The following is a 24,447-nucleotide window of genomic DNA, read 5'->3' on the forward strand; positions in this document are numbered from 1 at the left end:
AAAAAAAAGCACATTAAAGTACTGTAACTATGTTGGCATAAAAATATCCAACATTAAAGCTGTTGCACAAAATCTGTTGACTTACTGTTAAGTGCTTTAACTGCAATTCATACAGAAAGGTTCAACAAAAGTTTCTTAAATCGCAGCAATTGAAAACAGAGTCATAGAATCATAGGATAGTTAGGGTTGGAAAGGACCTTAAGGTCATCAGGTTTCAACATCTAAAATAGGTCATTGCTAAGCACAAAGAAAAAAAAAAAGAAAAAAAGAGAAAAATAAAGATCAAACAAATGAAATTAAAATTATGATGGCACAGACAGCTTCTGTTTTCACAAGTGTTTATAGCTGTGGTCTTTTAAACTCGTTTACTACAAGATCAGACTATTTTATATATTAAGCTTTTTTTTTGGTCTCTTTCACTTTTTTAAGAAACTTTGGTTTTAGCATTTGCCACCTACCACTATTTCCAGTTGGCCATTTTGTCTCTAACTGAAAATAAAATTATGACAGCATCTTGGGGAGAAAGCATGGAATATTTTAGAGAGTCATGTGAAAAAAGTGTGTGGGCTGTTAAGGATCTTTATTCTGATACAATATTGCAAATGCACTCCCAGCATAAAGGAGATTTATTAACATTAAGAGATGTTCCAGTTCAGAGAGAGAGTAAAATAATCCAGCTTGAAGAGCTACATTCTGGGTGATTACATTTTGACCTCAATTCCTGCTATACTCTCTAGTGAATTTGTCTGTACAATAATGTTTCCCCTTCTGGAAACTAATCCAACATCACCTAAAATTAGATTTTTCTATTGATTTTTATGGTCTTTGGTTTCTTAAAACCAATTGTTGTTGATCTATAACAATTTTTTTTTCACACACGATAATTTTTCTGTCACAAAATGTTTTTAAAAGCATACTGGAAAAAACCCACATTAAACTGTATGTTTAACCATATAGAGACTCTGAATAATACGAATAGATGAATATAAATCCTTACAATCCATTGCTGTGCTGCAATATTTTATCTTTACACAATGCAAACTTCCTGTCACTAAGAAATTCAGCTTTATAAACAATATTAATTTTTGTGACTCCAGCCTCAGTCATATTAACATTTAAAACTGTAAAAAAAAATAGTTGCTTTATTCAAACTGGAGGGGAGGTTGTCCTGTTGATGTATGATAAGTGCAATAAATATAAATAATGCAATGGTGTATTACTGTCAACACCCAATGTGAGCAGTGATAGTTTTTCTCCTATATATGTTAAATACGGAAAATAGTAAAGAAAGACTTTCAGAAGCCCTCATTAGTTTAAGCATCACCACTCACTTTCAAGTACTTCTTGTTGGTTTGGCTGATGTGTGGGTGCTGCACAGGGAGGGCTTCCGGCAATCTCCTGTCGAATGGCTCCACTCCTTGTGTATTAACACACATTTATGAAGGGATGCTTTCCAAACCTTAAATTATTGCAGAGTAATTTCAGGCAATGCAAGATTTTTCACTCAAGTGTAGCATCTTTATTAGGTCAGAAACCAGCATGCAGGTGAATTTAATATTTCTTTTTAAACTTATTTTTAATGCTGGAAGCTGTACATCTTGCAGGCATGAAGCAACTACACCAAAGGAACAGTCTAAAGAACAGTTTCCTGAACTGTGGATTAATGAGCAGCTGATGTTTTAATTTACACAAACAGATTAAAAATCACACAAAAAGTTTCAGAAAAGCTGTGAATTCCAATGACACTGCTTCTACCTGCAGCAGAAGCTTGTGAGAGCCCTTGATGCTTCAGGGTATCAATTCACAAAGACACATAGTCCCAGGATTCACCAAATTCTACGTTCAGGAAGGCTCTGAAATTCAGATAAAGTAGCTTTAATTAGAAGCAACTGAAAAGTTTTTATTCGGGTGCTGTTATTCAACTTTGGAAAACACCTTTCTGGAAAAATCTCCTGCTGGGCATGAAGAACTCTGGCTGAAGACTGAGTCACACTCCAGCTGCCATAGTGATGGGAAAATGGCCCTCTGCAAATCCTCAATTACAGGGAATCCTGGAATGAAAACCAAGAGGAAAGATATTTTTCCCCTTCTTGATTTGGTGAAATCCACTTTTGAAGCAGAAGCACTTTGAGCTTTTCTACCACACTCTAAATTTGGATTTATGTGATGAGTACTGCAGTTCTGATGCTGGTATGCTGGTTGTTGTTGCTTCAGTTGAGAATGCATCTTTCTCATCCCCCCTAGATGTTGACAGCTATATCTTCTCAAAACAGTTTTTTGAAGATCTAAACCAAGGACACAGATGATCTTTTAGCTTTCGGTATGTGTAAGGTACTGGGTCACAAGTAGCGAGGTCAAACACTCTCTACTCTTTTGCTCTGCACTGCACTGTTATTTAGGGATATTGAAGGAGTGAGAATTGAAAATATTTTGATTAAAAGGCAATTGATCATATGTATTTCAACCCCAGATCAGTCTTCTGAAAATAAATAGAAGCTTTCTCAAGAAAGATAGGCAACACCTACCAGTGGCAATCAACTTGGAAATTACAGCAAAAGATAGGCAATCAGCTACCAGTGAAAACCTTCAAGTTACTTACTCTGGTAAACAAAATCTTGTATTAGCTACATGAAGCACTGGGAATTGACAGCCTGTTTTCTGATGGCTTTAAATTCTTCAGACTTTCAACCTACTAGCAGTGTTTCTTCTGTCATGCTACCCTATACTTCAAGCTGTTTTTAGAAGCACTTTTCCTATGGAAAAAGAAGTAAAATGTTTTACCTGCCAGTAAGACACAAAAGCTCTCACAGAAAGCACATATGGATAGGTACTGCTTGTGGGCTCAGATCTACTCCACTGGCCATAAGAATCTGCTGCAACTTAATGAATCCTGCCTGGCTAATGAGAAATTTATTTCACATACAGATAAAAAATAATTTTTCCCCCAGTTCCTGTAAGACTTTTCACTTTTAGGCTTGGGGGGTTTTTGGGTTTGGGTTTTTCTGGGTTTTTTTTGTGGGGCTTTTTGGTCATTTTTTCTGCTCTTCTTGGCAAACTTAGGTCAAGGACAATGATTCATTTATATTTTTAAACTGTAAGCTAGACATTATTTAACAGAAAGCAGTCACATAATATGCATGATTTCAGGTTCTTAACTTCAGGCTTCTCAAGACAGAGCATCAGCTTTGATACTAACAGAATCTTTATGGAGTGATTATTTTGAAAGCAGAAGGGGCTTGGCCTGCATTAATTGTGAAAAGAAGTTCAGCAGAATTTCTTGACCCTTTTCCATCTTCTCCAAAAATTCTGTCCAACAGCACCAGGATTGCACTAAAATGGTTGACAAATCATAGAGAATAACAATCAGCTTCTACCTAGCCTTATCAGCAATGGATCAAGAATATTTAAGTCACCCCTAAACCAGTTTTTCCCTGGTTTTCAGAGACTCAACAATTTGGAACTTGTTTGCAGTTTGTCCTTCTCATCATTGAAGTCAAAACCTGCATTCAGTCAGAGCTTTCCTGCTCTAAATAGAGTGAATCAGTAAGTAGCCTTTGACCAGTGTGTCTTTTCAAGAGATGCAGGTGAATGCAGTCTGTCCTATTGGAAGTCAGGTTCAATGCTATGTCCTCATGGCTTGTGATCTCAGCCATACACGGCTCAGGCTGGTTCCCTCTAGCACAGCTTTACTGTGAAATAGTTATGGAGTTTTAAGGATATTGCTTGTTTTAGTCCTGAATGTAGTTTGGTTTAGGTTATTTTCCAGCATATCCTGTAAAGCCACACAACATCCATGAGATATTAGAAGAGTATTTCTAACCAGATACATCAGATTCCACATTTGGAAATGTTTTGTTTGCTACAAAATGTTTATTAAACAAGTATGTTAATACAAATAGATCTTGCTTGCAGGTTTAAAGCACAGCATGTGTGATACATTTGGGTAAAGCACTGTCGTGGTTTAAACCCAGTTAGCCATAAGTCAGCCACACAGTCTCTCTCTTACTCCCCCCCTTCTTTCCCTTCCCCTGCTCCTGGAGTGACAGGGAGGAGAATCAAAAGAAATGCAACTCCCATGGCTTGAGATAAGAACAGTTCAGTAACTAAGGTATAACACAAATCACTACTGCTACCACCAATAATGATAAGGAAATAACAAGGGAAGAGAATACAACACCTCACCACCCGCTGACAAATAATTCACCCCACCCTGCAGTGCACTAGCCCTTTCGGGTAACTCTCAGTTACATCCTGGGCATGATGTGCTGTGGTATGGAATACCTCTTTGGTTAGTTTGGGTCAGGTGTCCTGTCCCTGCTTCCTCCTGACTTCCCCTCCTCCCTGGCAGAGCATGAGACTCAGGAAGTCCTTGGTCAGACTAAACATTTGAGCAGTAACTAAAACCATCGGTGTTATCAGTGCGCTTCCCAGGCTGAAAGTCAAAAACACAGCACTGCAGCAGCTACTAAGAAGGAAAAAAATACTACTGCTGAATCCAGGACAAGCACTTAGAACATCACACCATTGTTAATATGCACAATTTAGCTATAAGAAACTGTTTTTTGCTTGTGAAAACTGTCATAACTATTTATTTTGATAATTTCTTACTGGATTTGCAAGCGGAGGAAGCAAGGTTAGCAAAGCTTTCAGCTTTTTACAGTAAAAAGCACATTCTCTTAAGTTGCATGGCATCTTTCTGACAGCTTCGAAATACCAACAGGCTTGTATGCATTGCTCATGCTTTGAAAATCATCAGCTGCATTTGGTAGCAGGAATTACTGTTACCCTCTGAGATTTCAGTAAAATCACATGAATGTTGGTCTTAAGTTGGGGAAAGGCGAAGAAACAACAGATGCTGCTTAGAAAAAATAAAGAGCAATAAAACCCTGAAATAATGCATCTACTCTTCAACAGAACAGCACGAATTATTGAAATGTGTTTGGGTATTGGTTTAATTTTATAAAATAAACATTCTATTTCAGACTAGTTTGATAACAATGGCTGAACATATAGGTGGCATAATTATTCATATTAAGCATTAGAAATGCCAAATGAATTCAAGATTTGTGTATTTGATAGAATCATTGGCCAGAAGATTTTACATTATTGCATCTAAAAGGTAGATAAGGGCATGTCAGTAATCCACAACAAAGGAAAAGAGAGACAATAAACGCAGAAAAACAATAGCACTGAACTTAATAAAACTGTATTAGAATTCTTTGAAAAAATACAAACATTTTAGACATATATAAAAACACTCATTAATATTTAATATGAGTTTAAAATCTATTTATGAGCCTACTGACATTTCTTTATAAAGCAGATTACTTGTATTTTCAGCTGAAGTGGAAAGGAAATTCAAAAATTTCATGGAAACAAGTTAATTTTTTGCTCCAAAGAGCTTTATCACATATATATTGCAAACACATTTAATTCCAATGGTCTCCCAACATTTCCATTTTGAATGAAATTATAGAATCATACACAGAAATCACACACATTTTTGATTTCTATTAAAATTACATTTCTGTTCAGCAAAGACTTGCTCACACATGCTAAATACCAAGGATCAGGATCTCAAAGCTTAAAACTTCATAATCCCATTGGCAAGTGATCAGGAAGCTGGAATGAGGACATAACATCTGAATTGATAATTTAACATCAGTCCAGGCATTTAAGAAGCATGAGTACATGAGAATCTAAGCATGTACATTTGCAGTAAATCAAATGCAGACTGACATTCTCTCTTTGGATGTCGGAAAGCAAGTGCTATGAGAATCTCTTCCAGTGAAAAAGGGAACGTTTTCACATCATCTTTGGGTTTGTTTTTTTTTTCTTTAAAATATGTGGTGGCTGAGATATGGTTGGCAGTGGGAATATGCAGCTGAATAGCAAACTGAATTTTAATATCCCTACAGCACCTAAACACTGTCCCCAGCTATAAAAATAATATGTGCTCAAGAGCAGCTGGCATTGAGGACAGAGGACACAGACCAACCTCATCCATAGGGCCAAACCTTTCTGGATTACACAACAAGGAGACTAACCAGCTCTTGGGAATGCCCAGAGGCCACACGGAATTGCTGATTGAGGTTAGGTAATCATGAAAAAAGGAAGAGAAGATGATGAATTAAGAACTTGCATCTTCTACAGGGTGGCCCAGGAGCCAAAAGATGAGGTATAAAGGACTGAGGTTTGAAGTGATCACTTTTTTTCCTTTTTTTTTTTTTTCAGCCAGGAGAAACCTGAACTACTCAGCATGGAGAATTCCCCTCCCCAGTCTGGCCAATATTGCTCCATCATTCCACTGAAGCTAGAAGCCTGTAATTGCTGTAATTTCCAAGTTCAATGTGGGGAGGAACCAATAAGAAAGTCCACCAGGGGCTGTGTAGTTATTAGGATTGAGTCCTGATTTTGAAAATCCATAGTTCCAAATTGCTGGAAAAGCAAAAAATAGTGCCTTACTCAAAGAAAATCTGAAAATTTTCAAGTAGGTTTGAAAACCTATTACTCAAAGCTTTGAAAACTTCATCAGCAAGGCATTACTTACTGTCTCTATTTGGATGAAAACACACACAATCAAACCTAAATGATTTAAGTTTAATCCACATTTTTTTACCACTCAAGCGAAAATCATTTCTTTGAAAGTTTTGAACGTGCAATAGATGACACATCAGTCTTGAAAGTCTGAAAGCCTCATTTCTAGTGGATTTTATGTACAAGCCTCTTCTGAATTTAAAGCAACTTCTTTCTTGATTATAAACTTCTCATAAAAGACAAAGCAACCAGTAAGAGCATGATGTATCTGCAGTTAGTGCAAATGGTAATTGTGTTCTCTTGGATAAGTATTCTCAACAGACTAGCTTGCATGGCCATGTCTTTTATTTAGAGACATTAGATACAGGCTGAATATTACTTTTTAAATCCTGTAGTCTATTCTGTGAATCCATCTCCACTTCAATTGCACTTTCCTCTGTAGGATAAGAAATTATTTTACAGCTTTTAAAATTTGAAGGTATTTTAGGATTTAATTTTCTTCGAAAACCCAAACAGGATAAATTATCACATCCTTGGAAACAGATGCATCTCCAAAATCCTAAAATTAAGTTTAACTGTGAATGAGGTCTCAATATTTTAATTTTCTTTCATTACAGCTATGAAGACTAAAAGTTATTGTGAGACTAATTGAGCTAGTCTAAATGCCAGTGAACAGAAATTGTAGTCTCATTTATGATTTATAATCCACTTTATTAACATGCAGGAATACAGGATGCAGCCATTGTACATCCCTGATTTTTGAGAGAAAAAGCAAAGGGAATGCTGGTTTTTAAATAAATAAATTAATGAATTAGTTTTTTCTTAACCTTGAAAGTAAATTTTTAAGCATTCTGTGAAGAATGTGCACAATGTGAATATAGTACATGCTCTTAGAGGCTAAAAATTGTTTGTGTTGCTGCTCAGGAAAATCAAACTAGAAGTATTTACTTCTGCCACTGCTGCAAATGCTTCCCAAAGTTATAAAATGTTGTAAAATACTAAGAAAATAGTGGTTAGATCTATGCTCATTTTGGGATAAACAGAGCACTTGCAGTAAGGCTTACTGTAACAGCAAGTGTATTCATAATTTATCAGGATTTTTCAATATGAGTAATTCCTTCAAGAACTTGCAGAGCTCAGTAAAATTGAAATGTTTTATAGAAAACAAGCATCCGGTCCATTATTTTATTGTACTTACATTTAATGAGGCCATTCAACTATGCAGACCTATTTCACCTCACTAGGTCTATGTGTACTTCTACACTTTGAAAGAGTGTTGAGTGGTTACATCCATTAGACTTAATTTGCCATTAAGTACTTTCATTCTTTGTGCCTCTAAAAAAGAAAGCAAACTGGCAAGCAATCTGAGTTTTGACTTGTAACCTGATTTATGAGAGAAATCATTGGGGTCAGTCAAGTACGCTGAAACATAAGTCTCTGAAGAGACTTGGCACTTGCTATTCCAAGGGGAAGAGACACACGCACACATACCCCCCCCCCCAAAGCCCAGACAGCAAACAATAACTTGGAGACCTGTCTGTTCAGTGTACCCCTGTCCTGCAGCTTACAGCTCTGCAATACTATGGGATGAGCAGGACAGCATTTAACAAACACTTTGCAAGTTACAATAATTATGCAATGTATCAAGTGGGAATGAATCAGGCTCTGGTGGTGCTTTTTGTTAGGTGGAGGAGAGGGAGGTTAGCTGATAATTACATTTCTAGTAATGATTTAATCCAGCCACTCTAAGTGTCACGGCAGCTGAATAATTTCAAGTCACACATTATTTATAAGCATCACAAATCAAATAAACAAATTCCCCTCTATCAGTGGAAAGTATTTTCAGTACCTGATTAGAAAGACTAATTGCAGGTAGACATGACCTTGCTATAACCCTATTAGATATGTTATCAAAGTTGTGCTTTCTATTTGCTCCCTTTAAGCTATCCCTGACATAAAATAAAAAAACTTTAGGTGTTGAAGGAAATGGAAACACCCTGATAGAATGTTTCAGAAGCACCTTCAGCAAAACTGTCATGTGTTCAGGCATCAATGGTGTTTTTCTTTCAAACTCATTCAGAGCAGATTACTAGAAAGCTTATGACAATAGTGATATAGTAGCAGTTGAAAGATAACACAGGCCTGGATATCAGACCGTTTTTTTCCTTAGGGAAAATATTTGAAGTGTTTATAAATTGGAAACCAACAGATTATGTCCCAGGTATTTTCTACAATGTTGTAACATAACTAAAACTGATATACATACCTCCCATCCTGAATAAACTGCTATATTAACATAAGTGTCATCTGTAATACCAGCAATTGAGAGATCTTTTTCAATTGTTAGCATCTTAAATAAAAAAGAAAAAGCAACAGTTTGAACTGAAACCTGTCAAAACTAAACCACACATTTTACTGTTCTATACCTAACAGGTATACCATGACTGCCAACATTTTCATTTCTTGAATCACAGTATGCCCTGTGCATATGTACAACAATACAAATGACAATCCACTGACAACAAATGCTGATTTCAATTAAAAACCTCTTTATTGAGACCAATCCAAAACAGCAATTCTAATACTTTACAGTAACAATTTCAATGCATAATTTAGGAAAATTACTGATTTTTCACACTCTTTTCATCTGTACGTTCCTTCTTCTGTGTAAATACTATACATAGCATCATTATGATTTCCCATTGGGATTACATTACCGCATTTAGTGCGATTTCTTTGGTTCAAAGTAATAAACTTCTTCCTCAGAGGCTTTATAAACTTGCTCCATTGCATATATGCTGCTGCAACAGATCCATGAATTAGAAGTGTTTTCTTTAAGTTTCTCTCTGAGTAAGCTGTCCGCTTTCAACATAAGTTATCATCTGATGATGATTAACAATCAAGAAGCTGCACTACATTCTCTAAGCATTTTAAATAGTAGGCATGTAGCTCATTTTCTTCTGGCTGTGGAATAGCTAAAAGGAAATAAAAAAATAACTCTTAATAAAAAAATTACTTTTTCAAAAATTGCATGAAATGCCTCACTAGAACTCATTTATGATCTTAACCTGTATATTAATGAGTAGCAAATCAAGTACTCATACTTTATAGTGCAAATTCTGGGATTTTTTAGTTTTGCTTTGTTCAAAGGCTAGATTTTCACACCTTTCCAAACCCCCACTTGGTTGTGACAAAAAAGTGAGAACTGCCTTTTGGTTATGCTATGTTACAATCAAGTCATGCTTTGTTCTTCCTCAAACTTCTTCTTGGGCTCAACAAAGTGAGAAATGTAAAATAACAACAGCCATTTTGAAAAATTCCCCATTTACACTCAGAAGAACAATCTACCATTTTAGCCCAATTATTACTGTAACGTGATCAAGGGGTACTTACTAGTGAAGGCTAGTTGAGAACCTTAATATAGGAAAATAGAGACTGCAACTTCACATGACTGTAAACTGCAACAATTACAGTTCATACTCAATAACTGCATACTCAATATTCTGATACTTCAATGGTTATTGAATTAAAAATTGCAATTTCAGTCTAGAACTTTGTGTTCTAAAGCAGTATCTAAATAAATGGGGATTAATATTATGAGGCGCTGATATAAAAAAGATACATATTTCTACCTTGCTGATTCAACATACTGTTTTGAAAATTCCCTGATCAGTGGTAATTATGCTACAAACAACAAAAACTTACCTATAAATTAACACATTATGAATATATGAAATGCTGCATATATTTAATAACTGACTTTGTAAAGGATGAGTTTGAAAAAGTACACTGACAAAATCAATGGATTTGGGTGTCAGTACAGAAGGATTAGCATGAGACAGTCTAGCAAGAATACATCTCCTTAATACTAATAGTATACTAACAATGTTTAATGTGCGCAGAAATTCTGTGGCAATTCGGTTGTGCAAAGTACTATGTGAACCTGGTATTGTAAGCCCCCCAGATTGATAAACCTATTTGACTACATCTATCAAGCAATTAAAATGAGACATTTGCATATTTCTGCAAGATCAGTGTTCCAATAAACCCCAGCTACAAACCAGTGTTTGAACACCCTTCAGAATAAATACCCTAGAACTGAAGATGGCAAACTATCATATAAAAGCTATTCAAATGATAGCTATATTCAGTTAGTTATGCAAAAAACTCAAGTCTTCAGAAAGTCAGCTAACTTATGGTACAGTATTTTAAGACCGGCACAATGATCTGTTCTGATGCCTTCTCTCTGTGGCTGAACACACTGAGGCTAAGCACTGTTAAGCAAAGTCATTGCCAGATGAGCAACCTATGTTATTGTAAACTTTGTTGCAAGCTCAATCAAAATTACTGTTACAAACCAACCTTAGCAATCAAGTGAGGTATTATTTATAATATGTTAACCAAGAGGCATTTTTCTGTATCTGTTTATAAGACGCTTAACCATAAACCATATTTTTACTCACGATTTTAGGGACAAAAGTATCCTTTCAAAAAACTAGCACAACAAAAACTTACTCTGATTATATAAAAATTGAAATGTATTCACAATCTGATTGACAAAAAAACCACAGAACTGGTATTATTTGCAAATAAGACTTACTTTTCTTCGCTAAAGAATAAGCCTCATCTATTATTCTCCTTATTGATGGATTCTTCAAAGTCACTTTTGCCTGTAGCACACAAAACCACACAAAATAGTGATGTGACTTTCTTCCCCACATGTTCACACTTTAACAGTGAAGCTTAGAAAATTAGTGTAGTTCAGCAGAATCTTAGAATTATCATATGACTGTATCATCATACAGATTGCATTTATATAAGCAGTCACAAATCACAGAGGACAAGCTGCTTCCTTACCATGCTGTTTAACCTCCTAGTCTGGGCACTTATGCGAATACAAAAATAAAATGGAACTGCTACTATAAACTTCATTTGTATTTACTTAAAGGTTGTGTCATGGGTTCAGCTGTGTTGTTTACAGCATAAAAGTTACAAGTTTTTCAAGTATTTCTCAAAATGCTAACCTTCTGATAGTTGTGAAGCAAAGCCCAAAACGAAGCTGCTCCTATTCTCTGAACATCACAACTGTCACTTCCCAAACAGCCAGACAGGACTGCAATCGCTTTATCTAATGAAGAAAATAAAATATAGCAAAACAAGCAAACAAACAAAAAAAAAAATCCCAGAAAAATAAACCACAAAAAAACCCCAAACTGCAACTAGAAAATATAATCAAACCCACACAAATACATATACATGTCTCAGTATTTTGGAGCACACTTATTTTTATGACAAGTATTGTATGTCAGAGGAATTACACAAACTTTATTATCCGATTAAATTTAAATGTGCTTCTGAAATTGGCAGACTGCATTCAAAGAAGCAATAAAAAAACCACAGCAAAACAAAACTAAGCAAGGTAAACTTTAGGCCATCAGTAATAAAACATTCACAGTCATCAGCTACGCACAAAGACTGAGTAAGCCATGAAACTGTTTTACAACTCCCAGTATCCACAATCAGAGCCACATCAGGACGGAAATTAAGAAGTTTTTATTTTCCTTAGTACTTATTATGTAGATGATTTCTAACCAATGAGAAATATTTGCCACCCCATGGTAGGTGCCTTAATTTCTTAGGTTTGCTCTGAAGTTTGCTTACACACTTTGTGATAAAAATTCACAGATTATGGAACTGAGTACTGTATGCTTAATTAAGGAGCAAATCAGCCCCTTAGGAAAAAAAGGAAAGCATGGACACTAAGGAAAACCTGCTGAGAAAGACAGGAGCATTCATTGCAGTTAAATAGGGGAAACAGGCCTTTTACAAAAAAAATGAGAAAAAAGTACTGTGAATGTTGTCACATCAAATATACATGCCATGACATAACACAAAATAGTTTGTCTCGACATTTGTGACTTGCAGGAGCTAATACAATTTGTCCAACTGAAAGACATGAACTTCATCTATTTCAAACTGACTGACACAAAGAATCCCTCAAAACCTCTCTGAAAAAGAGCTTTTTGAAAAAACTGCAAAATCCTTTTACTCATCATGGGTTACTATATATTATCAGTCTCATCTCTAATATTTTTAACTATTTGCTTTTCCTTTTGCTATATATTATTTTTCTGCCAAAATATATGTTCTGTAATTACTTCTACAAAACTAATTTTTATGCAAATGATCAGTAATTGAAATTGCAACAAAAACATGGTATTCTGGAAAGCATAATGTTCTCAGAGTAAAATAGCTTGAATACCTTTTAGATACTTACCATTAGCTAATATCTTTGGCTTATTAGTTGTACTAAAACATATGTTATGTAGAATAAGAAGTGCTAGATGTTGGCTGCTTTTGTGTTTGTATTTACACATTTCCACAATCTGGTCTAAAAACCCATTTATCTTCATAATCATCTGCTGTCCCTCTTCTCCAAAAGATATGTTCAGTAGCAGCTTTAGCCAAAGAGTAGACACATTACCAGGATTTTTATTACTTCCTTTTGGTAATGAAAGAGACAAAAAGTTCTGCAGGAAGTTACTCTGTCAGATGGAGGAAAAAAGATGTTAGAAATTATAGTAGTCCATGTTTTGTTCATTGCTGTCTGACCTTCCAGTCCGCACACTTGACCAAAACCTACTATTAATGTTTCATTTACATATTTCAGGGAACCCATTATTATAGTCAGGAATTTTTGAAAGAACTGCATATGAAGAAGTATCCACATCTTGGTAATAACATTAATATGGTAAAATACATTTTCTTCTGTAATAATTTATGCAAGGTAGTTACAGAAAAGTTGACCATATTTCTTTAAAGCTAATTCCCATCACTACGTAAGCTTCTCGCTATGCACTTAACATTTATGCCCAAAAATAAGATAGAAAAAAAAATAACTGAATCAATGCACTACTTAATGCATTCTTGATTCCTTATTATTGCTTGCATTATTAGCACATGTTAAAGAGATCATAGAATATCTCAAGTTGGAAGGGACTTATAAGGATCTGTAGTCCCACGCCCCCTTCACTGACAGCCATAGGAATGTTGTCTGGTTTTGTAAGCTTTGAAGAAAGAGATCAGTGTGTTGATGGGGCATACACTACTCCTTCCTAATCTCAGTGTTTGCCTCCACTTTAAGTAGACTGAGCAGATGAAAACCTATTCCCCTGGTGCACGGGAGAGAAGGTCTAAGATAACACTCCTATGACTATGAAGAACAAATCCTTGACTAAATATTCACAACCTCACTGACCTTCAGCAACACATACAGGCATCTCGATAAAAGCTAACAACCCAGCATAAAACCTCATTGTGGTTTTCTTCACATGAATATAATATTGGCAATTTAATTTTCACAGATGGAATTAATAATTCAGCATTGCTTACACTTATGAAAGCAGAGCTCAGGAGAGAGCAAAGACTAAGTATTGTCACACTAGAGTGAAACTCTGAACACAGTAAAAGCCGAACCAATTCACAGACCAACTACCATAGAAAAGAACTCAAACTCTTAGTTTCTATCACAAAGTTTGAGTTTCAGCAATTTTATAACTGTATGACCAGATTTTACAAAATTAGCACTACAAAAAGATCATACTTCTCCCTGACTTCTCTAACAGGCGATTAGGTCCAAGCACAGAACACTGTTAATGTAAATTGAGATAAACTGTTGAAATTATTAAACTACTATAAAAGATTCTAAAAACACAGTTTTTATAAGTTCTACTGTGTTAGCTAGTTTTATCATATCACCACTGTAGTTGATGTTCTACAGGGTTTGACTGCTCAAGGTGTTGAATTTATTAAAATGATCAATGTTAAATTTAAACAAAACTGATTTCTTAAAGAAAATTTCATAAAATAGAGTGAGGATCATTCAATATGCAAATTAAAAATGGAAAAGACAGTACTTATATACTTTTATTTATAAAATAAAAATAGATTCATAACAGTCAATTATAGACATGCAGGACATCTTCTCTTAATTTTTTACAAAGACTGCTCCATTCAGTATGCCTAACGATTTATACAATATGTAATTTCTTGTTTACCCCCATGCAGTGTGTTCTACTGTATGCTCATTTGTGTGATCCACCAGTGATTGCTATCAATATATATAGGTATTAAATTTTTTACACTTCACTAAAACTGAGACACAGCAAAATTTGGCTCCGTATGCTGTTTCTGCACAGACTATGAATAGGACTGAATTACATGACTCTCTTTGGGAACAGTAACACAACTGAGGAGATAATGGCTTTGATTTCTGCAGAAGCATCTCCATAAGATCACAGAACATTCCATACTGAAATATGAGGATTTATTAAAAAGGAAAATGCATCCATCGCATTCCTAATATAAAGAATATTATGTACTTACCTTCTGAATAACGCCTTTACAGTCATGAGACAAAGCAAGGTTAGAAAGAAGACAAAAGACCACCTGCTGAACTGGGCTGTTATCATTTGACACTTGGGAAGCCAATTTCAAGACATTATGCATTAATGAATTGCCAGCTGCACTTCGTAGAGATGGAAGTGATGATGATTGTCCACCACTGGCCCAACAAAGCGAAGTACAACCTTAAAAAAATCAAATGTTTATCATATGAGAAATGCACATATACTTTAAAAAAATATATCTATAGGAAGGGCAGTCTAACAGCTCAAGATTGAGATGAGACTTTCGAAAGGAGTGTGTTTAATTTTTTCTTTGAACCACAGTGAAGTCAGTGGGACATGCTTTGAATAGAAATGTGTAGTTTTTAACTGCTGAAAACATCTACATGCATTTCTATGTTTGACTACACTAAGGGGAAGTGGTTAACCAGTTCAGAGTGTAAGTTTGGGTCATCTCATAAATCAACTATTTTGAACAGAAAGAACAAATCTGATTAAGCTAAAACTACTTGTCCTTATTAGCGAGGAGTTAAGAAACAAGAAAGATCATCAGGACTTCAGCTTGACTTTCAGTACATCACAGGACATAACATCTCAATTTTATATCCTGTGGTTGACTAATACATATTTGACCATTCTTCAGTCCACATTAAAAAAAAGGCATAACAAGCTCATTTAAGGTGTGAGGACATTAATTAAAAAGATGGTTAAAAAGCTCAGAGTCCATTCAGTTAGTATATATTAACCATGCTAATTCTTTTATGATATTTTGATGGGAGAAATCAACAGATATTTATGTCTCTTCAAGCCACTAGCAAATCATTACCTGAGTCAATAACCAGGATATGGAATGAGACAAATTCATATTAGCAGAAAAAAACCCACCAAGAACTATTACTCATAAATAGAAATAAAAGGTTTATTCAAATGACAAAGAGAATCTTTATGAAAAACCCACAAATATAAGCTAGTGAGACCAATGCTCAAATAAATGGAAGAAATTTAGAATGGATTTAAATTAGATTATTGTATATATCAAAACCAGGATGCTCTCAGTAAGTGCTGAAGTACAAACTATATGAAGTACTGATACATTGTTCTCCGAGAGAGAATTCCTAGAGTAGTATTTTTATAGAATACTATTCAGTTTGGCAGGATTTTCACTGTAACCTTCTAACATAATGGTTTGAATTTAATGCTATTTAATCCTTTAATACAACTGTACCCTTGCTACATCCAATAGACTGAAACAGGATCTGAACAAAAGTCTTGAATGTATTAAAATAAAAATTCTTGATAGACTGATGGATGAGGGCTTTTATACTTGTCCTGTTATGGTATTAATAAACATTCTAAAAGTTCTTCTGTCTTAATTATTCTGGTTAAATATTTTGATGTATTACATCATAAAGTGACTCTCCTACCTGCAGGATAGTTTGCAGTGTAGACACAAAGCAAATGCAGAGCTATTTGCATTGAGGAGTCGTCCATTAAAAACCATGGCCATAGTGAATGCAGAACAGGAACAAGATGTGCTTTGAGTGCTGCCATCTACAAGAACATGAGGAAGAATTTAAGTTGCTATACTATTAAATACTTTGAAAATTAATCATAAGCAGAATGAGAAAAGCATACTTTTATCTTATTGCCTCCCACTATTTTGCTGTAAAAGACTGTATGGAGAGAACTGACACCCTAATTTCAATACTAATGAAACCAATTCTATCCCCGTAAAAACCAGCACTTAATTTAATTACTGAGACATGCAAACAAAAGTTTATTCATTCCAACTGTGGTTGTTCAAGAGCACCCTATTCTAAAGTTTTGTTCTACTCCAACTAAACTAAATATTAGAATGCAAAATGCATGGAAATAGAAGACTGCAGTTCTACTGCAATGACAGAGCAAATGACAGAAAACTTCAGCTATCAACTGCAACCTCCTTCTCTTTTCCAAGAAACTGTCTCTGCAGACCCCTGACCAAAACAAAATAAAATATTCCACAATATCTCTTATCTGATATTATGACAGAATAAAATTATGGGGACCTTAAAGACAATGAGATGGCTTATTCAGGTCCATAGTTTACATGATGTTCTATATACAAAAGTGGTGCTAACACATGCCCACAATAGGGATACTTCTAGAAGGTCTGGAAATCTTTGGTTTCCACCAATGCATTTGCTAAAAGTAGCACACTTTGTGCCACAGTGCCAAGACAAATTTAATTGTAAAAGAGAAAATGGGAATTAATGTGTGAAAGGTATCAGCAATAAGACAGAGTAGTGATCAGAAAGGAAGAACACAGGAAAGAATGAAAGAAAGTAACATAGAATTTTCCTCATGTTAAAAACAGGCAAGCAGAAGAACCAAATTAGAAAAGAAACTGAAAAGCACAAACTAAAAAAAAAACCAAAACAGAACAACAAAGAATGTGAAATCAAAAGAAGAAATTCAAAACAAGATTTTGAGCAAGGAAAATTATGAAAAAAAAACCAAGATGAAATTAAAATTGTACCTTGCAAGATTAGTGTAATTTAACTCAAAGAAAAAAAAATAGTAATTATTTAGGGTTTGGGATTTTGTGGGGATTTTTTTGTGCGGTTTTTTGGGGGGTATGGTTTATTTTTCTTTTGCTTGTTTGTTTGGGTTTTCTGTCTTTCAGAAAGGGAAAGGAAAAGAGAGAGTAAAGAAGGAAAGGAAACATAACTTGTCAAGATATGAAGTGTCTCTCTTATGTGATGTATCTTAGGGCCCCACACCTTTCCCCACATGCATTTTTTATATCATATGCTTTTAACATTGCAATTATTAATTTCAGCAAATAGATGTGCGTATAAAGGACAACAGCCACCTAAAACTTTGGTAGATGATTTTTCAATAATAACATTGACTTCCTGTGCATGTATGAAATATTCTTAGGAGGCAGGAATTTAAAGTATTTCTTCCATTAATATCAAGCTTTAATTTAGCCAGCTTGAAAATAATTTCAAAGTAGAAAAAAAAATCAAGATCTTTATTCACTAACTGAATGTGCTCACATTATTTCAGAGTAAGAATACTTACTTTACATTCTTCATTTTGAAAGAGGCAGTTTCTGAGGAGCTGCATAGAACACCTTAACTGTTTGTTAAGGTTATCCTCCTACCGGGAGAAATATATTTGAAGATAATCAGCAAAATATCAGAATTAATTTTGTACAGGAACAAAAGCAATTTCAAAGGAGAGATGCAAATTTAAGACATCAACACTTGGGTCACATCTCTGCAGCAGTTTCCTTCTCATCTCAGGTAGGATTCATCTCACCTAGCTTTAAACACTAGTATACTAAAACCATTTATAACAAGTTACTACCAAAGACATTTATGTTAAGTTACTTGGAGTCATTCTCATCTCTCTTTATAACCCACAGATACTATTTCTAGAGGCACTGATCTGGCCAAATGCAGAGATCAGTAATGTAGAACTCCACATCACTTATAACTAATGAAGAATGGGTGGGAACACTTTCTGAGTATTTGTTCCACCCTAAAGCAGGCATCTAAAACAAGTCAAATGAATCACTTCCTAGAAGCACCTATTTTCGTTCCTTGGATAACAACAAGGATAAACTAGCTCTGTCTTACAGATCTCTACATTTGGTCAGACCAATCCATCCTTATATTCTCCGTGTCTTGGTTCCCTACCCATAATAATAGGAATAGTTTCCATCCTGATAAGAATATTACAAAGATAAATACAGACCTTTGGATAGTAAAGTCCTATACTGAGATACAAATATGCAAGTAAACAGAAAGGAAAAAAAAAGAAATTTATCTTTTTGACAGTGCTGTGACATCTTGTTCACCACAGCAGACTATTCTGTTCTATAAAGCATAAAGGAACAAAAATATAAAATAGGTTTCTTGCTTAATCACAGGCGAGGTGACGCAACAATACTTGCTTATAAATCATATTGTACAGTTGACGACATTTAGAAAAGAAGTAAAAGCCTACATCAAAAAAGTTAATGAAAGTCAGGTGTAAGATGAAAAAGAAACATGAGTAGTAACACTAAGATGTTCCTTCAAGGAACTCCCACACTATTTATTTAACAAATACAAATATCCCTAAAACCTATAAAATGCTACAAGCTATAACTTATATTTATGTTAAACTTCTATAAGGTCGAAAAAGCTATAGACTGTTGATGGCACTGTCTGTACTTATTTGTTTTAGGTTATCCTGATTTTTACTACGATCCTATTTTGAGGTGTTTTGGTTCTCTCTTTTTTTTTTGAAAGCTTAGCTATTTGTAAGTAGTTTTCATGCCCTTAGTTAAGATTGTAGTAATTATTGTAAACAAAAAGGAGTATTAGGTAAAACAGTTAAAAGAAAAGAAAAAGAAAAGAAGCTCTGATAGCTTCACTTTGAGAACTGTGCCCCAAGGTGGGCTGGGAGGCAGTTTTGTGAATCATCAGCTGAATCTTACTTTTCCTCATGTGAAACCAGACTGCTTGTCATTATGCACCACATATGATGAACAGCACAGTTACAGGTGATATAGCAACCTATAGTCCCAGCTCAGCAAAGAAATCTGCCACAAAGCCTTTTGCAAATCTCTTTCAAATAATTCTTAACTAAACAGTGTTTCTGACCTTTCTCAGAGGCTCTTTTATTTCAGGTTTTAAATTCTTTCTACATTTAGGAAAAGAACAAACGTCCCCAGATTTTCCCTTCTCAACCCAAGAAATATCAACCCTGCTGGACATATCCAGGGCAGGACACCTTCCAGCCTCCACCCCTTGAACAAAGGATAACAAATGTGCTTAGGAGATCTCAAGAAAAAATATGGTAGCTTTCAAATGTCATGGTCAAAGCCAAATTCTTTTAAGATCTCACTGTTATAAAACACAGTTCCACACTCGCAAATCAAGGCTAATGTCTGGATCCATCAATGCCTTGGAGAAAAACACTATTAAGCTCAAACAATGTAGACATATCCTGCAGGAATATTCTACAGTTTCTTCTTTATGTGGAAGTGGACAAGATATCAAAGTTGACAAGAGAGGTTATTGTTTGCATTTTAAAAATTCTTTCAGATGAAAGTGGTAGAAAATAACAGATTGCCACAAAAATCTTATGCAACACTTGTCTGACAGTAAGAAATAATCTATGTCTAGCTGTGGTAAGCAAAAGCTGGCTGATGTGAGAGTCTGGAACAACTGGAAGGGAAGTTCTTAAAAAAAAAAAGGCTAAAGAAATTGTGAAAGTAGAGAAGAAACTGGGAGTACAAGTGGTGGAAGGACCAGAAGTATGAGGTAAAAAACCAACTCTGACAAGAAGTTATAGCCAGGGACAATTGAGTCTGATGACAAGAGACTGTGACATCCAGACCAAATATGCAGGAGGACGGAAAATGAATTAGAATTGGAAGCCAGATAATATGACAATGTAGAGAATAAAAAACTGTGACTTACATGTGCAAGCAGAATTGGTTTTGGGACGTGGAGAAGACTGACTTGGTACAGAGACAGACAAGAAAACGGCTAGCACTAGTTGAAAGACACTAAGAGAGAAAACCTGAGAAACAGAAAAATACTATTGTGGAAACCAGATGGGAAAAATTGGCTGGATTGGATAGGACCATGAAGTCAAGGCTGAAAATCCAAGTATGTTTCAAAATAATACAGTACTCTGAGATACTGCTGTAAGCTAAATACATATAAACTGCAAGCACTGACAGGTGACAAATGCATGAACATGTATGTGTGTGAATGTCTGAAACTGAACTTTAGAACTCTCAACTAGAAGCCTGCTAGCTCCTGGCTTCAACCAGAATGGGCTAGTTGCTAATTCTGATAACCTGGACTAAAAAAGTGGGAAGTCCTGAATCCTCCAGTTACTGAAAAGACATGAGACAGAACCACTAATTCTGAGGCCTAACATGTGTTGCATATAGGATATTTAGATTAAGTAAACAGGAGCTTAAGAGTTCTGGAAAGAAAAGTTGGTAGCAACAAGGATTTCTGAAAAGAAACAGTCTTTGAAAGAAAGGGTCACTCTGCAAGTGAGAGAAGATCCAGAAGACTAGAGAGACACATGGAGACAAACATCAGCGCACGTCCAGGGTCTTTGGCAATAACACCGAAGACTGGTAACTGAGCAGCTGCAAAGCACCATTTGATGTGATTTTCTGCCTGACTTTCCTGAACCAGCAGACATTTACATGTTGGAAAGGGAAATTGAGACCTAATGAACATAACTCTGAGTGGGAGAGTGAGTGTGTAAGATAATCAAGTTGGAAAAAGCTCTAAAATCACTGAAACTTTAAGCAATCCTAGTATCCAGATCCAATACAAGCTGTCATTTACTCTGTCTCACCTGTGACACGTAATAACAGTACTGGCCTCAAGAAAACAGAGAAACCAAACAAACAAACAAGAGCTTGGAAGTGCCCTAACATACCAGTCTTCTGATTTTTATAGTTACCTTTTTTTTCTGTGCTTTCCCAGCTTTTAAGGAATCCAAATTCAGCTGTGTATGAATATGTTTCATGTTCTCTATACAGGTGTTTATCAAGTCAACTGAAAGACAAGAAAATATTAGCATTTTCAAGTTCATTCATAATCAAAAGTATTTTAAGAAACATAAAAATATCTTTCTTGCAATGATCTTGATCACTGTTACCCTCCTGAGCTGAGATTTAAGGATTCAGATGTTCACATTGTGTGAGTTATCTTCTTGATTATCGGGGAGTAACTGTCTCTGAAATAGAATGCATCTAGTTGAATGATCTTAAGAAGCAAGAATACATTTGAATCCTTTTGCAACAGAGTCCTGTGAGAAGAATGCCAAAAGGAAGGAATACTAAGATGGAAAAGAGAAGATGGATTTGGGGAGAAGAGGACAGCCACTCACAACTCTTCAGGATATCTTAAACGATGCTGCCTAGAAGAGGCAGAAGGAAAGCAAATGTTGAGGTGACACTAAGTGCAAAATTTTGAATTAGGCTCTTTCCTTGGGATATAGAGTCTTTAATTCACCACAATATCATGGAGTGAATACATCAGTGGACAAGGGAAGAACTAGGGATCTCATATGAGATTTCTGTAAGGCCTTTGACACAGTCCCGTGCAACATCCTTCTCTCAAAAGTTGAGAGATATGGATGTGATGGGTGGACTGTTCATTGGATAAGGAATTGGTTGGATGGTTACACCCAGAGAGTAGTGGTCAATGGCTCACTGTCAAGATAGATATCGGTGACAAGTACTGTCCCTCAGGGGTCCATACTGGGACCAGTATTGACACATCTTGAGGGATGGGATCCCATCCAGAGTGTTCTAGACAAGCTTGAGAACTGCGCCTGTGTGAACCCCGTAAGGTTCAACAAGACTGAGTGCAAGATCCTGCACCTGGGCCAGAGCAGTCACTGGTATTAGTGCAGTCTGGAATTAAGGGACTGAAACCAGCCCTGCCAAGAAGAACATGGGGTTACTGGCAGATGAACAGCTGACAATGTACGCTTGCAGCCCAGGTGGCCAACTGTATCCTGGGCTGCATGAAAAGAAGCATTACCAGCATGTTGAGGGGAGTGATTCTCCCCCTCTACCCCACTCTGGTGAGAACCAGCCTAGAGTAGTGTGCTCAGCTCTGGGGTCCTCTGCCCAGAGGGCCACAAAAATGATCAGAGGGATGGAACACCACTACTATGAAGAACAGCCGAGAGTTGGGAATGTTCATCCTGGAGAAGAGAAGGCTCTGGGAAGATCTTATTGCAGCCTTTCAGTAGTTATCAGGGGTTGTAAAAAAGATGGGGACAAACTTTTTAGCAGGACCTATTGCAATAGGACAAAGGGTAATGGCTTTAGAGTAAAAAAGCGGGATTTAGACTAGATATAAGGAAGAAAGTTTTTACAATGAGGATGGTGAAACACTGGAACAGTTTGCCCAGAGAGATAGTCGGTGGCCCATCTGTAGAAATATTCAAGGTCAAGTTGGATAGGGGGCTGAGCAACCAGATCTAGTTGAAGATGTCCCTGTTAAGTGCAGAGGAGTTAGCCTAAATGACTTTTAAAGGTCCCTTTCAACCTAAATTATTGTATGATTCTGTGATCATAGGCTCATGGGATAATTCAAGTTGGATGAGACTGCCATCAGGTACCATCTAGTCCAACCTCCTGCTCAAAGTAGGATTGGTTATAAGATCAGGAAATGTTTACTTGTGGCCTTATCCAGTTGGGTCTTGAAACTGACCAAAGACAGAGACTGCACAGTATGTCTAGCTACTGTTTTACTGCCTTTGAATGGAAAATATTTCTTAATAGGCAGTATGACACATTCCAATTTATGATCATTCTCTATTGCCCTCTTACATCATGCACTGCTGTGGAAAACCTGGCTCTGCCTTCTCCAAAATCCCAGAGGTACGACAGGGCTGCTATTAGGTCCTCTCAAAATGTTATTTTTTTCCAGGTTGAACATTGACAGTTTCCTCAGTCTTTCCTTTAAGGACAGGTAGGAACAACCATCTTGGTGGCTCTCTGCTGAACTTGCTCCAGTCTGTTGAAGTCTTTCTTGTACTGGGCCAAAACTGGATGCATTACTCTGGGTTTGGTTTGACAAGTGCTAAGTAGAAGACAGATAATCCTTTCCCCTTAATTTACTGGCTGTGTTCCCTGCTAATACAGCCCACTATGCTGTTATTTTTCTCACATTCAGCTTGTTGCCTACTAAGACCTCAAGGTCCTCTTCAGCTCCCCAGTCAGCTTTTACTGCTGTAAGGGGTTGTTCCTTTCCAGGTGCAGGATATCTTAAAAAGTAGTCCTTAACAGTTGAACAGGTGATGTTAGCACTACAGATATCTTCAGGACATGGATTTGAACCTCAGAACTTCTCTTCCTTTTCTCTAAGGTTTCTGTTGCATCACAGCAAGAATGACATGAAGGCTTCTGTACTGTAAAATGTGATGCACTTCATGCACTGGTAGTGCCTTCACAGGAAGTTAGGTCTTAGATGATCTAGAGGGTCATCAGCAGAAGAGCCCTGATTAAAGCAAGGGCTGAGCAGACCACTGGCTCACTGGGAAAGAGCAGAAAGTAGGTATATAGCACAGGATTTGAAGTTCAGAATTCTCTTCGCTATTGAGATGAGACATTGAGCAGATATGTCTAGGCTATGTATTTCAGCATAGTGTAGTTTTAAAGTACTGAACAAACCAACAGAGAGATGTAAGGAAAGAGAAACCACCCAAGACAAAGTGCACTTGGGCTGATCAGCAGGTATTTAATGTATTACACAAGAAAAACGCAAATTAACCAGTCTCCCCTGTGTTCTAATAGAGACAAAAAGTCTTTGATTAGAGGTTTTTGTTTTACTGCTGTAAAATCACTACGTTAGCGTGAAAGATTATGCATTTCAAGGGAAGAAGGTCCTACTTAAACTGTAAAACGGGAAGAAAGAAACAAAGAGGCAGAGAAGAACAAAGCTAAGAAAAGGTCTCTTCATGTCTAGGCCATTAAGTT

At 36.1% G+C, this 24,447-nt stretch overlaps 1 protein-coding gene across 1 annotated transcript in view; it reads right to left on the reverse strand.

Annotated features, from left to right (window-relative positions):
- Window positions 1-9,079: 9,079 nt before the first annotated feature.
- The window catches only part of RTTN (rotatin), an 89,728-nt gene continuing 74,360 nt past the window's right edge, over window positions 9,080-24,447 (reverse strand). Inside the window, exons 42-49 of the mRNA XM_005153598.2 lie at window positions 21,414-21,508; window positions 18,009-18,086; window positions 16,367-16,493; window positions 14,923-15,125; window positions 12,815-13,082; window positions 11,562-11,665; window positions 11,138-11,207; window positions 9,080-9,512 (exon numbers count right to left, since the gene is read on the reverse strand). Of these exons, the coding sequence (XP_005153655.2) occupies window positions 9,430-9,512; window positions 11,138-11,207; window positions 11,562-11,665; window positions 12,815-13,082; window positions 14,923-15,125; window positions 16,367-16,493; window positions 18,009-18,086; window positions 21,414-21,508 (1,028 nt within the window). The 3' untranslated portion in view covers window positions 9,080-9,429. The remainder of the gene's footprint in view (window positions 9,513-11,137; window positions 11,208-11,561; window positions 11,666-12,814; window positions 13,083-14,922; window positions 15,126-16,366; window positions 16,494-18,008; window positions 18,087-21,413; window positions 21,509-24,447) is intronic.

The sequence above is a fragment of the Melopsittacus undulatus genome, chromosome 1 (genome assembly GCF_012275295.1).
Source record: "Melopsittacus undulatus isolate bMelUnd1 chromosome 1, bMelUnd1.mat.Z, whole genome shotgun sequence".
Taxonomy (NCBI): Eukaryota; Metazoa; Chordata; class Aves; order Psittaciformes; family Psittaculidae; genus Melopsittacus; species Melopsittacus undulatus.